This window comes from Taudactylus pleione, unplaced genomic scaffold (genome assembly GCF_031769625.1).
Source record: "Taudactylus pleione unplaced genomic scaffold, aTauple2 ptg000682l, whole genome shotgun sequence".
NCBI lineage: Eukaryota > Metazoa > Chordata > Amphibia > Anura > Myobatrachidae > Taudactylus > Taudactylus pleione.
Genome location: NW_028285084.1, coordinates 2286948 through 2305262, shown reverse-complemented (window position 1 = coordinate 2305262; position 18315 = coordinate 2286948). Strand labels below are relative to the sequence as shown.

General features: G+C 44.6%; 1 protein-coding gene across 2 annotated transcripts in view; it reads right to left on the bottom strand.

Moving 5' to 3' along the window:
- The window catches only part of ACACA (acetyl-CoA carboxylase alpha), a 532248-nt gene that overhangs the window by 190938 nt on the left and 322995 nt on the right, over window positions 1–18315 (bottom strand). For both annotated transcript variants that reach the window (XM_088455952.1, XM_088455953.1), the window contains exon 44: window positions 4759–4869. In XM_088455952.1, coding sequence (XP_088312078.1) covers window positions 4759–4869 — 111 coding nt within the window. The remainder of the gene's footprint in view (window positions 1–4758; window positions 4870–18315) is intronic.

Sequence of the window (18315 nt, the reverse complement as noted above, 5' to 3'; positions counted from 1 at the left end):
AAGACCCAGAACTCTGAGAATCAGAGTGTGATGAGGCAATGTCTGAAGAGAACCTCTCTTATGCCCCTACTTCTTTAATGCCACTGGTCTATTCGCCTGTACCACCTGCTGAGGGGCTATAGACGGCAGCATACTTTGACTAGCGTGAGCAGAAGAATCAAACCAACAGGTATTCATAGGGGACATGTACATAGATGGATGCAACTGCTGTGGGTATCCCCACAGTAGGAGGCAATATCGTGGTAGGAACACGCGACATTGCGACCTTGTCCACCATATGCGACAAAACCTGCAACCAAGACGCCACCCAAGATGGCTCTTGTGTAGGTGCAGGTATACCAGATAGGAGGCTGTTTACAACAGGCACTACACAATCCATCTTGCACAAAATCCTGTTCAAACAGGCCTGCAAAACAGGATTTACATGACTTGAGCACCGGAGACTCACCCTTCTCACCTTTACCCTCAGACATGACAAATGTGTGATCGGTATAAGGTGCACAGTGTAAATGCAATATGACCCACTTCACATATGAAAAACCCCACACACCTTTTCAGAGGGATGAGGAGAAACACAGTGATAGATATAACTGACAGTTTGAAAACAAAAGTCAGTATATATACAGCAGCTAGCATGAAAGACACATACAACACATAAAAACAAACATTGCTATTGCAAATTGACTCTGAATCAACTGACCAGCCCCGCCAGGGTATTGGCAGGATATAGAGCGCTATATACCAGACCCAGAGGAGAGGAGAGGTATACAGGGAGACAGACCAGACCTCTGAGACAACCAGCGTGCAGCAGTACGCACCAGTGCGAACTGTGACCGTCTTACACATGATGTGGTCAGAAGTAGCAACCCAGAGGAGGGAATCCATAACTGGAAGTTGTTTCTGGATCGGGGGAGGAGCTGCTGGGGGAGGGCCTATCTCCCATAAACTGTGATTTTGATGGCACGGGTACGCTGGCCTCACAGTAGTAGACGCTATCTAGTGCACTCTAGTGCATCTACTACCCATCCCCGGTGACAGATGATATGGCCCCGGCTGCCTTAGTGAGTACACGTTACAGAAGGCCTTCACTCGCAGCCGCCTCTGGTGCGTCTCCTTCAACGGAGGCCTAGAGTGCGTCGTGCACGATTCCCCTCATGAGGAATCGCATACCTGCGATATCCGTGAATGTGGTCCCAGTCCGGACCCCAGCGACGCCGCTAGTTAAGCCTCGCTGAGGCCCGCCGAAATCCCCAGGGCTTATAGTGGTACTGGCGTTTCTGCACTGGCGGAGGTAGATGGAGTCGCAGTAGCTGTGTCCTATTCGGCGCTTAGTACCATTCAACTCAGAAGTAAAAAAAAAAACTAGGGTAAACCATAAAAGAAAGAGCCTGGGACAGCCTAGGCAGTCCCGCTGTTAAACAGGTGCGTCTGGATACTTGCTGCACACCAAACAAAAAAACTGAATGCCTGTGGCTGGAGGCGGGGTATATAGGGAGGAGGACCAGTGCATCCTGTGAGCTTTAAAGCTGTAGCTGTTTGGTGCAATGGATCTCTCCAACTACATACCCCAAGGTAGATCCTGTGGACCCTATGGACTCTGAAGAAGAAACAAACCTACGAATATATTTCAGGACAGTTTTAAAATTTCCAATAAGCCCTGGAAATGCCCAAATATATCAGGCCCTCTAGGTTTTGTCAAGGGCATACTTGCTGAACAGGAAATGTACAGATCCATTGAAATACCATCAACATTAGCTTGTAGAGTATTTCTAAGGATTATGTTAAAGATTTATCAAACTTGCTTTAAAAATCTGTCTAAATGGTGGAAAATGTTGGCTGACATTTAAACTGACAGAATACATATTTTATGTTCTTCCCCTGATTTATCAATGTGCAGTATATTTTGAGGGGGCAAGCAGTGGATTCAGTCTGCACATTTATTCAGAATATCATTCTTTAGTTACGGGAATGGCTGACTGGTAAACTATAAAGCAAACATTTCTGGAACTATTAATAAATAACTTTTATTATCCTCATTATTTGTATTTTTTATTTGTCTTATCTTCATAACTTCACATATTGTATAGCATACAATTTACAAATTTAATGAAGAAATTAAGAGTTTAATAAATCATAAAGGAATTGATCTGACTAGTAAAAAGATAGTAGTATTGTTGCCGGGGCATGCAGCACGAGAACACAGTTGTCTGATGTAATATTTTCCACCAGGAACTAACGAATTATTGTTTCACATTTACCCCCAAGCTCTATAGGTGGAAAAGGGTGCTTGATGTAGGGGGTTCACTCGAGTGTAGACATGATGCCATGGCTCTGCTGCGGTGGTACTTTGCCACAGGTCACAGACTTGCATCACTGGTGTTGTGTCTAATTACACGCCATCAAACTTCATGTGATGTTGAACAGCTTGACCTGCTGCAGAGAGTGAGCTTATATTGTAGACACTGAACTGTGTAGGTGGGCATTGGGACTGTACCCATAGTACCTGCTTCTTTTACCATATTTTGTGTGCCATGCATTTAGTGTTTGGCATCACAACATAATCAACCTAAGTACATCCTTATTTTTCATACCGCACATGTTTAGTGCCACAGCATTGTGCTCCATTTTATTAACGACATTGTAAGTGTTTGCCTCTTGTTTTTTTTGTCACAGCATGCTAGTCACTGCTAAGTTACTATGCTGTACACACACCAATACAATACACCAATAAAGTGTTTTTCATAACCATAGCTCCATACAAATCTGTCCTGTGGCAAATGAGAAACAGCCTCTCCAAGCTGTACTTGGCAAAATGCGTTGGGTCAAAATGTACACAGTGAACGACTAATAGTTTGAACTATTTTTTTAAATAAAATTGCAATGTAGTTTTTTTGGTGCAATCCAGTCTTTGATGGAACAGAGGTAGAAGGGGAAAAGGGGAGAGAGGAAGGTAGATTGAAAGATAGAGGGAATAGAATAAGTGACAGCAACTCACTCCCCAGTGGGTATTAAAACAGTAATTTAATAATCCGCAGTAAAAAAGAGTTGTTCTCATAAAAAACACTGTCCAGAAAAAAAGAAGTGGACCATATAAAAGTAACAAACTGTAGCTAAGATATCATATAAAAACTAATTAATCAATAAAGATATATATTATAAAACACATAAAATACCTTTATATTCATTATAGGCTAGTATAGCATACCTCCTGGTGTGACAGCCAAAAAGCGCTGTAGAACACTGGTTGTTCACACTGGCAGACAGAAATAATATGTATCATCTGATCGGTGTACAAAAAAGTCCAGAGATCTGTTAATCCTGCCTAAACTACTTAATATCCAATTCATAAATGTGATAAGTGTCAATGCACAGCAGCGGTAACTCCCCTTCTCCCCAACTCCTCTGTTCCATCAAAGATTGGATTGCACCGAAAACAACTACATTGCAATTTTATATAGTATTACTAGTAAAGGAAACTAGTCAGTTGTGTGGCTGCAACCCACGTTTATTGTTTTTAATATATAGAAAGTGCACAGATAGTTCTACATACCCTGTTTAGAGATTATATATTCTTTTATTACTTATAACAAATTTTTTCAGAATTTTGTTTTTTTGTTGTTACAACTTTTTTCTTATGTACAGAATTACATTACATTGTTGTTTAAACATCTAATCAGAATTTAAGTAACATATTTCATTAGTTCTTTCTTTCTATACCTCTTTTTTTTTCTCAATCACTATATCTAATTATTACTTTAACATTATGGTATTCACTCATACACTTTTACATATTGTCTAAATTATGGGAAAGCTGTCAAATAAAAGTCATACTGTATATTTAACATATTGCATTATTTATTTTCTATCATTTGCACTGACCTTATTTACTTTTACAATTTAAGTTTTACCCTTTAGTCTTATACAATTTTAATTGTTAACCAGCTCCCAAGCTATTTGCTAACCAAGGCTTGTTTTTCTCACTCCATCCATTTAAATTAATTATAGCCACTCATTTCATCTTACATTATTTAACCATATGATTTTGATTATTTATCCATTATGATAACCTTGTATGGTATAATTTCTTATTTCTATCTACAGTATACATCTCCTCTTTTCTATACACTAGTTGAATCACATTATTTTTCATCAACTATTATGAATATGACTACTAAAAAACAATTTAATCATGATATTAACAATTCCTACTTTTACCAACCTGCTCCTATATACATCCACCAGCTCCCAAAGATTGTGTTTTTGCCTCACCACTATGCAAACTGTGTTTAGGTTTCCAAGATCAGGTTCCTCAAAATATAAAGTTAAGTGACTCCATCCACAGAGTCCACCCAGGGATTCATGGTAATATTCTTCTACCTTCTACTTTCACCTGTTCATCTGTTATAGTTTTAGTGAGACTCCTGAATAAGTCACTTTATTGATAAAGTGTATGAACTAAGTTTTATCTCCATTCAAGCAGTTTCAATACAAAAAGCATAATCTGTATTTTTCTTCAATAATGCCCAACAAGCCTATGCTCAAAGACATTACACAGTCCCAGGTAGTAATACATCAGTGTGCAAGTACAGGTCAAGGAGGTGTGGTCTACAGACCCCTGTGGATATAAATACTACACTATAGTGAAGTCTTTATCTGTGAAGGAAAAGTACAGTACTCCAAGAACACTAATATTACAAGATCTATTTATATTTATAAAACAATCCAGAAATAGATTATTACATGAAAAATGGTGCTTACCTTGTTCAATGCTCCAGCTCCTGTCAATATAATATGCGAGTTCTCAACCTGAATTGTTCTTTGACCCAACCTCACCAAATATGCTCCAATACCAATTGCTCTGCAGGTTACCTGGAAAGACAAAAATAATAAAATTTTACAGCATGCCAATGTGACACTAACAAACCAAATCAGTTTGCTTTCATAATTAAAACAAGTGAAGAGATTGTGACATACAAAATGGCGAAATATAAATTCATATTCAGAATGATACAGGGGGCTGGGTACGGGATGCTGGCGCCGGGATTCTGACAGTTGTCGGGCTTCCGGGGCCGGTATTCTAAGCGCCGGCATCCCATGTGCCGGGATATTGACCGTATCCCGTATGGCAAACCTCCTTGCGGGGGTCCTTGGTGAAACCACTTATGAGTTAGGCTCCACATGTCTCTGGGTGCACAAATAGCTGATGGTTTAAGTATACAGGATTCTCTGTAATTGTGTGGCAGTATACTCTGCCAAAAGAGATTGGATTACACTTGTAATAAATTTTCTAAAGAAATTCTGCAGTATTAGGTGGCTTGGGTTGATAAACGAGAAAATGATTAAGTACAGGTTATGCACATTTTACAGATCCTTGATCAACACATTTATGCACTGCCTGTTACTGCTGCAGTCCCAGATTCTAATCCAGACCCAGGGAATCACGCGCTGGCTCTAAGAATTTCCTCTTAGTTGCAGATCTCCACTCCAGCAAAATGTGACAGATTCTAAAGCTTGCATGGGCTCTCTCAGTCACTGCTCTATACAATTTAAATTGATGCCAACCAATTTTCCCTGCAGAAAAAGCAGATACATAATCTATTACAAGACAGGCTTTGGCCTGGGCTTTTCCTCTATGCAAAAGAGATGACACGCTTCCAGCGCTTAAAGTGGTCCTAGAGAAGTGGTGGAGCTCACACTCCTCCTTGGCACTTTTCTAAAAAAAAGGGACAGTGCGCGCCGTAGTTGCTCGGCGAAAAAGGAGTGTGGTCTCAAAAGAAAGGGGTGTGGTGACAAAATAAATTGGCGTGGTGACACAATAGTATTCCCAATTCAAATTACACCACACAGTAGCACAATCTTGATGCACCCGATTCACATTACACCACATAGTAGTGTCCCTTATTCATGTATGACACACAGCAGTGCCCCTTTTAAACAATGCCCACATTTGTGCCCCTTATACAATGCCAAAAGTAGTAGTTCCCCTTATACAATGCCCACAGCAGTAGTGCCCCTTATGCAAATGCAATGCCCATTGTAGTGGTGCCCCTGATGCAGTGGCCCCAGTAGTGGTAGTGCCCCTAATGCAGTGGCCCCAGTAGAGGTAGTGCCCCTTATGCAGGGGCCCCAGTAGTGGCAGTGCCCCTTATGCAGTGGCCCCAAGTAGTGGTAGTGCCCTTTATGCAGTGGCCCCAAGTAGTGGTAGTGCCCCTTATGCAGTGGCCCAAGTAGTGGTAGTGCCCCGTATGCAGTGGCCCCAGTAGTGGTAGTGCCCCTTATGCAGTGCCATCAGTAGTGGTAGTGCCCCTTATGCAGTGCCCACAGTGATAGTGCCCCCAATAGTATGCCCCTTATGCAATGCCCCTATTAATGGTAGTGCCCCTTATGCAGTGCCCACAGTGGAAGTGTTCCTTATTCAGTGACCCCAATAGTGGTGTCCCTTATGCATTGCCCTGTATTCAGTGCCCCTAGTAGTGGTGCCCTTTATGCAGAGCCCACAGTAGTGGTAGTGCCCCTTATGCAGATCCCACAGTAGTGGTAGTGCCCCTTATGCAGAGCCCCCAGGAGTGGTGCTCCTTATGCAGTGCACCCAGGAGTTGTAGTGCTCCTTATGCAGTGCCCACAGAGTTAGTGCCCCTTATTCAATGCCCCTAATAGTGGTAGTGCCCCTTATGCAGTGCCCACAGTGGTAGTGTCCCTTATTCAGTGACCCCAGTAGTGGTGTTCCTTATGCAGAGCCCACAGTAGTGGAAATGCCCCTTATGCAGTGTCCCCAGGAGTGGTGCCCCTTATGCAGTTCCCCCAGGAGTGGTGCACCCCTTGTAGAAATGTCCCCAGTAGCAGTAGTGCCTCTTGTGTAATGCCTCCAGTAGTAATGCCCCCTGTCAGTATTAATGCCCCCTGTAGTAATACCCTCAGTAGTAATGCCCCCAGTAGTAGTGGCCCTGTGTAATGCCCCCAGTAGTAATGCCCCCTATAGTGCCGCTTACCAAAAAATCCCAAAAAACAATACTTACCTTAAGCCCCACTCCTGCGTGCCTCTGGTCTGCCTGACTGCTCCGAGTCCTCTGAACTATGGGAGAGATGTCATGACGTCTCTCCCATAGTGCCCGTTAGGGGAGCGGAGCCGGAAGCTCCCAACTGCTGGCACTGCGGGGAGTGAGCTCCCAGCTGCTGGCGCTGCGGGGAGGGAGTCGGGCGCCCGCTTGTAACAAAATGTCAGCGGGCACCCGGCAAATGGAGCCTCCCTGCGGCGCCGGGCTAAGGTGGATCTGGTTCCGTCTCCAAATAAAAGTGCCGGAACGCAGTTCTGCCCCATTCCGACCCACTTTAAAGCCTGCCCACTTCTATACAGTAGCACCTTTTTTTGTGGAATAATTTAAGAAAAATTTTGATGAAACTGGACATCTGCTGCTTCTGGAATGCTACATCTCAGACATTGCACCCAGTGGGAGGGCCAATAACCAATATGCTGTTCAGTTAAGAACATTGGTTTCTGAGCTTTGGGCCTGATTCAGACCCACTTGCGGTCGATGGCCGGGCAGTGCGCGAGCCCCGTAGCGAGTGAATTTTCACTCGCTGCAGGACTTACTACAAGACGGGCAGCTGTCGATTGTGATTGACAGCTTGCCCCGATTTGTAGGCGTGCAGTGGGGGTGGCTGGACAAACGGAGGCGTTCCAGAAGGAACGTTTGCCGTTTGTGGGCGGCCCTACTGACATCACCAGTGATGTCAGTAGTGAACTTCCTGCTCTAATAGAGCAGGAAGTTCACTGGGGCTTGCGGTGGACGAGACCCTACCCACAAGGGTCTCGTCGCAAGCCCGATGTTCGCGATAATCGCGACCATCGCTAGGCCGCCCGCTAAAGCTGTGGGTGGTCACCCACAGCTTAGTGAGCGGCCTGGAGGTGGGGGGGTAAAAAAAATGCCCTGATTCAGACCAAGCACTCACAAAGAGCATCCGGCTCTGAATCAGGGCCTTTGTTAGATTAAATCATATTTTATTTCTGCCTTCTAACAAGAACTCTCTGACTGAGTTGAGTTTGAAAAAGTCTCCAGAGGGCTGCAGACCTCACTGTAGCACTATGAATGAGCTCAAAAGAGGGAACATTGATCAACTATTAATTTGGCGCCACACTTTTCTATTCCATTTCAAACATGCAATTTGGTTGTTCCCACATTTCTCCAGAGGAACATGAGAATACCGTAAAAAATAAATTATGTTTATATTATGAGGATCCAGGTCATCTTCCTGTAACTGGTGTTAAGCATCCAATAAACAAGGAAACCTAAGCCTTGGGGAGGACCAAGCAGGGTACTATACAACACTCCTTAAATCCCCAAGCAACCAAACTGTCACGACCCTGTCTAGTTGTCACCTTTTTTGCCTTGAGACTTACCCCTGTCAGCTGTCCCATGGATCTGTGTGTGTAATTTGCCTGGAGGATTTGCTCTGATTATTGCACCTGGCCTCTCCTCTGTCTGTGAGCACTGCTAGCCCTGATTGGAATCGCAGGTGTGGTTCTGATTCTCAGAGCTGCAGAGATGAATACTCCCTCTGTATGTTGTGCCTTCCACCACTCAGAATGCTACTACCAGACCACCTGTCCGTATCCACCAATTGCTGCCAGACCCATGGTATATATATCCTCCCCTGATAGCATTCTGGGCCTGAACATCTCGTCTTCCCGTGGTGTATGGTTCATGCTGTTTCTGCATTCAAGTGTATCCCTGAAACCTGCTACAGCAACCCCTGGTGCAATCCAGAAAACCTGTTACAGCGATACCTGGCAATTCAGTAAACCTGCTAGCAGCAATGCCCGGTGCATCCAGAAAACCTGCTACAGCTAAACCTGGCAATCCAGTAAGCCTGCTGACAGCAACCCTTGGTGCATCCCGGAAACCGGCTACAGTAATACCTGGCATCCAGACGTCCTGTTACAGCAATACCTGGCCTGTGCTCTGCTGCTAGTCCTACTCCTGGTTGGTCCCTGGCACTCTGTAAACCTGCATCGTGTCACCCTGCCTTGCTTCCTGCTGTGGATCAACTCCTGCCCCTTTTACCTACCTACTCCCTCCCTGAACCTAAAATTCCCAAACCTACCCATTCCTTCCTGAAACCTGTTATTCCCAATTATCCAATCCAGCCTGCACCTGAGTTCCGGCCTTTGTCATAGAAATTCCAATTACCCTGTTTAGCCCTCGTCTCAGCATTACCTGACTTCCCTTCAGCCATTGTCACATTGTTCCAGTCCAGAGTCAAGTTCCAAGCTCATCAGTTCAGTCCACGTTGTTGCAGTCCAGAGTCAAGTTCTTAGTTCATCAGTTCAATTCAACAAGTCTTCCTGCCGGTCCCAGTCCGGTCCCTCCAGTTCCCGTCATTTATCATCAAAGGCAGTTTTCACTGCTACACAAGTCTTGTAAATAGAGCTATCTACATCATCTGTGGTTCCAGTCATGCAGGCCTCCGTTGAAACCCGATCACCACCTGAGACAGGTAACTCGCAGATACCAATTGTGACACAAACCATTCACTATTCAAATTTAAGTGTAGCAAACACAAACTGTAAATGTTTTCAGCTCTTCTTGATTTTGGAGCAGTAGTTTCAGAGCTTGGAGTAGTTCTTCTTACAATCCATCTTGTTCTCACTGCTACTGGCTACGCAAATTTCAGAATGTCACTTTTGGCTGATGATGGGGGCTCATCATGAAGAGTAATTGTTCTTCTTAATGATATATTATGCTACCCATCCATAGTGTTGGAATACCCTGACTTTACCAGCATTTTCCGGTTTTAAACTGGCACACAATTCATATATTAAATTGGGGTGCTTACTGTTATTATAATTATTTAATGAAAGTAAGGGCCTGATTCAGACCCGGTCGCAAGCGCTGTGCGCTCGCAACCGGGTCGATGGTGGGCCAGTGCGCATGGGCGAGACCCGGATAGCGACGGGCACTCCGTTGCTCCGGGTCTTGCAACAAAGGGGGCGAGCTGTCAATGTTGAGTGACAGCTCGCCCGATTTGGTGGGCGGGCCGGGGGGGGGTGGCTGCCCAAACGGAGGCGTTCCCATGTGAACACCTCTGTTTGGGGCCGGCCCCACTCTGTTAGAGCCGAAATCTCTCTGGGGCTTGCAGCAACGAGACCCTACCACAAGGGTCTCGTCGCAAGCCCGATGGTCACGATGGTCTTGACCATCGCGACCATCTTCCTGGCCGCTCGCTATAGCTGTGGGTGGTCACCCACGGCTATGCGAGCGGGCAGGAGGCCGTTCTAAAAAAAAAAAAAAACTAGCCCGGCCCTGATTCAGAGCGAGCGCTCTGTCAGAGCGTCCGGCTCTGAATCAGGGCCTAAGGCCAGCAAAATTGCTAACAATTTCTGTTACCTCACCAAATTTAACTGTACCATCTCCTTATGAATATATTTTCAATAAGCAAAGTGCAGAATGTCTTCCACTTCAGCTGAGTGGGGCTGACTTTTTGACATAATTCCAGACAAATACACCTTGAGTTAGCGTTTCTCCTCTTTCTCTGTCTAAGACCAAGGCAATGTCTGAGTATATCTGAAAAAAACCTGGAGTAGGGGTTCAACTGAAAATCCCATTCATGAACTGTATCCTTCTTAAAAAAAAATAGAATACATGGAAGTTTGAGTCCATGAGTTTCAAGGGTTGAACACTATCACCATATAGTATAGACATCATCTGCCTCCAATTCCAGTACTTTTCCAGAGACCAAAATAAGCTTTTATTTTCATTGAATTGGATTGAAGAGAAGCTTGCATCTTAATCAGAATAAAACAGATGTAGAAGAATGTTTTTAACATGAGAGATGGTCATTATGAAAAGCTGGCCATACCTTTTGGCTTAAGCAGTCCACCAAAAATGTATAAAATCAAATCTTCAAGGATATGCTTGACTGATTTGTATTTTCAAAAAATAAAAAAGGGACAGGGAAAAAGGGGCAATAATTCACCGCACAGATCCTCCACAGATTATCATAGGAAAGGAATGACAAAAGTGCTATAGCCACCTCAGAAATAAATTCCGGTATTATAATACCATTGGTAATACAGGGTGGTGGTGCTACCTAGAGTAGTACAAGTGTTACGAAAAACAAAAAGGTATTAGTCTAGAAAAACTTCAACCTAAGAAACTCTATAATGGTGCACTCCAATAGCTTCAAAACACATCTATTAAAACAGCTTTTATGAATATCATATAACCAATCAGAGTAAAAGGACTCACAACGATGTCAAAGGTTTGACAAAAGTAGTGAAAAGAGTGAATGAAGAAATCTTGGTTGTAATAACCCAGATAAGATAGGCGAAATATGGAAAATACATATAATAGACAATACAATTGTACTAGTAAAAAACATCAGGTTCAGATGATGTTAGTGGTATCCAATAAACTAATATCAGTACGATCTTAAATACTCTAAATTGGGTTTTAACAGAGAGATAGAAAAATAGAAAGATAAGGAGTATCAGATTCAAAACTAGGCTCTGCTGCTCCTTTCACATTTCACTGAGTGGAGGAAAAGGAGTGAGAGATCTCCTAGTAATGTAACCTCTAGGATAAATAGATAAATAGTCAACAGTGGTCCATCTTAGCACCAAATAACTACTTGCTGTCATTCCAAATGGTATGTGGAATAGATAAACATTTGTTGGATATATCACAGCCAATTAGCATTCAAATGCTCTAGTTACAAAATATAGTTGGTGAAGAAATGTAAGTTATCAGATAAGTGGGTGCTAAAGATTCTACAACCAGGCTCTGCTGCTCAGTCTCCTGCCCTTTGCAGAGGAGGAGGAGTGATCTGCTGGTGTAGTAGTCCCATGAAAATTAAGTTAGGAGAGGTCCCCGTCATCAACCCCGATTTCTGCTGTTGGTTGTCATACCCAATGGGCCTTGGACAACAAATGAGAGAATCATCAGGTTGGTATGAGAACCTCTCAGAAAATAAATAAATGTATCATATTAAGTGAAATATGATGTGAAAAGTGTCCAGAATAGTTGATCACATAAAGTAGTGTGAGAAAAAAACCTCTGATGGTGTCACCATCACAAATGAAGTATGTTGGTACAATTAGATAATAGAGAGAAAACCAATCTAAATCCTAAAAGCATAGGGATATATCTCAACAATAGATGTGATCTTGGCATCCAATCATATTAAGTTAGTACAAGAAACGTCTTTCTAAATTAATACATCAATATTGAATGATACGTTGGATAAAAGTCTCATTTTTAGACCTAATTGAAGGCGACCATCTGTCTATCACTGGTCTGAACAGAGTGAACCAGACAAGCAATTAACTGGTTTAAACAATAGAGGTTCAATACGACTCGCATCATAAATTGCTGACAATCAGTGAAAAGTTCTACTCATTTAATCTACTGAAAAAAAGGGGCGAGTGAATCAAAAATATCACACTACCAGTGCAGAGGGTCGTCTCCTGTGTACCACTGTGTCAGGTACTCAATGATGGGTATGTATCTCCTGCCTCTACCACATGGGAGATAATGTCCTAGATTCGTAAATGCAGTCAAGATACCATCCCCTAAATGTCTGCTAAGTGATATAGCCCTAATCTTCCTCTGTGGGTTTGTGTTCAATGGGATACCAATTCAAAGACATTAACCAGGTAGCAATGGGCTTTTAGATGATAATTAATGGCCAGGACATGGAGATGATATAGTGTAACAGGAGTACTAGAGATAAAGTGGTTTCTCCCTGTAATATCAACATGCCTATTTTTCCACAATAGCCCAAGCTTAAATGAATGCTGCATTTTAATTGGCCCCCAAAATATTATTAATTGTGGGATCTCCACATCTTTGGTGAAGGTTTTCTGCAAAAATACGCCTGATTTTGTCCATAAATAAAAGACACAAATTAATTTGGGAATTATATTCTAATGAGCTAGAAGGGGTGGAGACTGCACATATTTTAATGAATATACAATTCAGAGGCCGCCCAAAGAATATCTTTACTCGGACACATGTACATCAACACAGAGGTGGCGTGAACTGGTAAATAGCCGCTGCTATTAATCGGATTTCCTATTGCTAATTCTAGGAGCCGTATATACATAAAGTGCATTAACACGTGCAGTTAAACCAATACATCTGGAAACAAAAAAGGTGAATGTAACATTGTTACATACATGTACTTTTCAATCACAAATAAACAAAAAACCTACCACAATTAAATGCTAAAATGTACTGTGAAAATAGGAATACAGAATAAGGCTAGGCCCCTAAAGTGCTATTTTGTGAAACAGAAGTATTGAGTATTTATATATAAATGTTTTTGATATCTGTTCATAGCAAATATAACAGTAGTATCTCCAAGACTAAGTGCAGGTGGTTTTTTTTTTTGGTATTTTCTTTTTTGAATTATTGGTTGTTGAAGACCAGCAAACATTAAATCAGTGTCCCGAAAATATGCTTCTGTACACATTCCTGGTTGTTGTTCTTTAGAAGTTCAGTAATACAGTAGCGTTGTACTTTTATCACTAAAGATTTGTAAAACTGAAACATTGGAATATCTCTTTGCAAGATTTATTTACTTTTAAAATCCCTATCTGCCAACTTTTTAAAGTGATCTATCTAACACTATAAATCTATTACCATGCCAGGTTTACTAAATAGGCATGTAGTGTTAATTTAATTCTAGTGATTTAGCTATTCCTGTCCATTAGATGTCACTGTCTGTTTAGTTTTGTTAACTTTCTTTAATCTGATACAGTTTTACATCTGGTGTTCTTCAGCATTTACATTGTAAGCAGGGGCTGGCTGGCAACTTTTAGCCTGGGGGGCAAATGCATGCAGGCGGCCCTGGCAGAGGAGTAGCGTGTAGCCAGGGTGCCCGAAGACTGTGCTACGGCGCCCCCCCCCCCCCCCTCAAGTGTTCCAGGGAGGAGACGGGTCCATATGGGATTAATGTAAGGCGAAAATAAAGATTAGGGGCAGCCCCATGTCGTAGTGCCCATATGCAGTGCCCCCGTGTGCCACAGGAGAGAACACCCTTATGCAGGCCTCCAGTAGTGCCCCCAGTAGTGATCCCCCTATGCAGTGCCCCTTGTGCCCCCAGTAGTAAGCCCCTTATATAGTGCCCCCAGTAGTGGTCCCTCCTGTGCAGTGCCCCCAGTAGTAAGCCCCTTATACAGTGCCCCTAACAGTGGTACCCCCTATGCAGTGCCCCTTATATAGTGCCCCCAGTAGCAGTCCACCCCCCATGCAGTGCCCCCAATAGTGGTAACCTTTATGCAATACCCCTTAAATAGTGGCCCCAGTTGTAGTCTCCCCCCTATGCAGTACCCCCAGTATTGCCCTTTATATAGAGCCCCCAGCAGTGGTCCCTTGATGCAGTGCCCCTAGTAGTAGTCCCCTCCCCCCTATGCAGTGCCCCTAGTAGTAGTCCCCTCCCCCCTATGCAGTGCCCCTAGTAGTAGTCCCCTCCCCCCTATGCAGTGCCCCTAGTAGTAGTCCCCTCCCCCAAATGCAGTGCCCCTAATAGTAGTCCCCTCCCCTTGTAGTGCCCCTAGTAGTAGTAGCCCCCCCTTGTAGTGCCCCCAGTAGTAGTAGCCCCCCCTTGTAGTGCCCCCAGTAGTAGTAGTCCCCCCCCTTTGTAGTGCCCCCAGTAGTAGTAGTCCCCCCCCTTTGTAGTGCCCCCAGTAGTAGTAGTCCCCCCCCCTTTGTAGTACCCCTAGTAGTAGTAGTCCCCCCTTTGTAGTGCCCCCAGTAGTAGTAGTCCCCCCCATGTAGTCCCCCCCTTGTAGTATCCCCAATAGCAGTAGTCCCCAGTAGTGTAGTATCCCCAATAGCAGTAGTCCCCAGTAGTAGTAGTGCCCCCAGTAGTAGTAGTAGTAGTCCCCTTGTAGTGCCCCCAGTATTAGTAGTCCCCAGTAGTAGTAGTCCCCTCCCCCTTGTAGTGCCCCCAGTAGTAGTAGTCCCCACTTGTAGTGTCCCCCAGTAGTAGTAGTCCCCAGTAGTAGTAGTCCCCCATCCCCCTTGTAGTGCCAGACCCCTCCCCCCAGTAGACACACGTAATATAAAAAACAAAAAAAACCCTTACCTGAATCCCCGCTCCCGCCGTCGCCATCCGCTCCTCCGTCTGTCCTTCCCGGGCCGGGCCGCTCTGCATTATGGGAGAGACGTCATATGACGTCATGACGCCTCTCCCATTGCCCACTGCGGGAGCCGGAAGATGAAGCGGCTCCTGCAGTGGGCGCAGCAGCAGCTAATGAGAGTCTGACAGACTCTCATTGGCTGCTGATCAAACACACAGCTGCCGAAGCCGGCGGCTGTGTGTTTGTCACTTGTGTAGCGCTGATCAAACTCCGCCCGGTCAGCGCTACACACGCGGTGCAGTCTGTGTCGAGTGACCCGGCAATCCAACCCAGGTAACTTACAGGGTGTAAGACGAGAATAACCCGTGAAACTCTGCAGTGTAAACGGCGAGATCCAGGTCACGGTGACCTTGAGCGCGCTGCATCCTGGCTTCAGTGGTGCTTGGAGAAGACGTCATCTCCAAGCATCCATTTCCACGCCGGGAGAGCTGGGTCACTGCAGACTCGGCTCCGGTGTTAAAGGCGCCGCCTCTGGAATTTCCTGGGTCAGCGCCGGCTAAATTTCGGATCTGATCCGGTTTGGAACCCTGTTCCAACCTCCGGTCAGACCCCGAATTTAGGTATAAAAGCAGCATTACTAGTATCTTCTAGCATTCCATTTCAGTTGTTGGAATGCATTTTGTTCAATCCGCATACTGTACAATGCATTGTTGAAGTCTACAGTGAGATATAAACAATAATGACAACTAGAAGTATTTGTGCCCGACATGTTTTCATTAGTGTGAAAAAGAAAATATGTACAGTAATACAAATACAGTATCCAATTAAAATATCACATAGGGTCAAATCCAATTACACGCAGGGTCGGACTGCCCATCTGGCAGTTCTGGCAAATGCCAGAAGGGACGATGGCCATATGGGCCGGTCTGGCCAGTACCGTCAAGGAGGGCAGACTCCCCCTCCCTGCTACCCAGCTCCATGACTGTTCCTCCTCCATTTTCACCAGCGGCCCGCCCCTCCTGTCACTCACTTTGGGTGCGGCCTGCGTCCCGGCGTCATGCCGTTACCGCTGACTGAGTTCATTGATATTGTTGCAGTGAAGACGTAGAAGGAGAGTTGCTTCCCTTCTACGGTGGGGAAGGGGGGGATATAAGCTGCTGCTAGAGGGATGCGGGTGGAGATAAGCTGTTGCTAGAGGGACAAAGGGGGCATGCAAGATAGGGAGCTGCTGCTATAGGGACAGGGGGAGGATAAGCTGCAATTGGAAGAGAAGCCACAGGGGCAGGGAGCTGCTGCCAGAGGAACAGGGGGGAATATAAGCTGCTGGTGAGAGAGGAGACACAAGGGCAGGGAGCTGCTGCTAGAGGTACAGGGACAGGGGGAGATAAGCAGCTGGGAGGACAGGAGACACAGGGGCAGGGAACTGCTGCAAGAGGGATGGGGGGGTAAGCTTCTGGTGGGAGAGGAGACACACTTAATGTGTTTTAAGGGGCATTACAGTGTGGCATAATGTGTATTAAGCGTCATTACAGTGTGTGGCATAATGTGTTATAAGCGGCATTACAGTGTGTGGCATAATGTGTTTTAAGCAGCATTACTGTGTGTGGCATAATGTTTATAAGTAGGGAAGTGCACCGACCCCGTGATTAGCGTCAGATAGGACACAGATTTTCCCCTCATTCTCCTTTTGCACTTCCACCACACTATCATCCTGATTTTCTATTATTTCACCATCTAATACTAGCACAACCGCCATGGTGTTAGTGATCTGATGTGCATCTGGGTGACAGCTGTTATACTTACTTCCTCTATCAAAGGATTGTTTAAAAGTCAATTGTTTTTTTAAATTACTGTTAGTAGTAGTCTTCCTGGTCCCTTTCTGGGGTGAAGATCCACCCTCAGCAGCAGCAACAGGCATAGCACTCAAGCATCCTTCTGAGGAATCACGGTTAGAAGAGGAGTCAGTCATGCTTATGAAATTGGATGCAGCAGGACTACTCCCGATCACGCTTGAGGATGTTGATGATGCAGGTGTTGGTGGTGGAGATTGCAGGCGCTTGTTACGTTTTTAGCCAAAGTTTCTGAATTATGCAAACACTTTGGAATTTGATGAATGCGCTGCAAGTGACGTAACACCGAAGAAGGTTCTTATATGGTTAAGGTCCTAACGTCTACCCACTCTTGCTTGGCAAACTTTACAGATGGCTTGACAACTGTTGTCTGGATTTGGGTGGAAATAATTCCACACATGAGAAGTGGATTTTCTTGCCTTTTGTCCCGCCATGACAACAATGGGCTTTTTCATACCATGGGCAACAACTCTTGCCTGGTTTACACAAACAACATCCTCTACATCAACATCGTCATCATTGTTAGTGCCAACTACAGAAATATTCTTCTCATACTCCTGGTGCAATTCCACAGAAGCACCCTCAATTTCCCTAAGGGGAAGAGTCTATGGGCCTGATTCAGAGCCGCTCGCGAACGCTGAGCACTCGCAAGCGGGTCGATGTTGGCACGGTGCACATGCGCACGAGGGAGCCGGCTCCGTCGTGCGCATGCGCGAGACCCGGATAGCGACGGCCAAGCCGTCGCTATGGGTCTCGCTACAAAGGGGGCGTGCTGTCGATGGTGAGTGACAGCACGCCCCCTTTGGTGGGTGTGCCGGGGGCGTGGCTGCCCAGACGGAGGCGTTCCCATGTGCAGTGGGAAGTCCTGTGTTACATTAATGCACACTTCGCAGACTAATTTAATCAAATGTACTCCCTTATACCCACACAATTACATTATATACGGCAAGTTGTGGGCATCATGGCAATGTCACTGGGTAATTCTGCAGTATGCCACATATGTGAAAGAGTGGGAAGTTCATCCTGGACCCCAAAAAGTGGGTAATAAGATGTAGATGCTGTGTAGAAGGCTGCTAGTGGCCATAAGAAAAGTTTTGGGAGGCAGTTAAATGGTGTCAAATGGTTGATTTTTTCCAACTTAAACTTATAAATGATAAAAAAATTAGAGCCAGCAAGGGTATTTCAGCAAATAAATGTATCTAGAACATTTTGGGATACATTAAAATGTCTCTATAGCGATTTTTAAGTGAGTGTATATCCAGGTTTGTAATGACACCCATTGAAGTAAAAAGTTGTGTGTCCTAGTTTGTGGCTAATGATATTCGGCCCATAGAATACAATGGTGGCACATAGCCAGCCACATTGATAGTTTTTCCTTGTAAC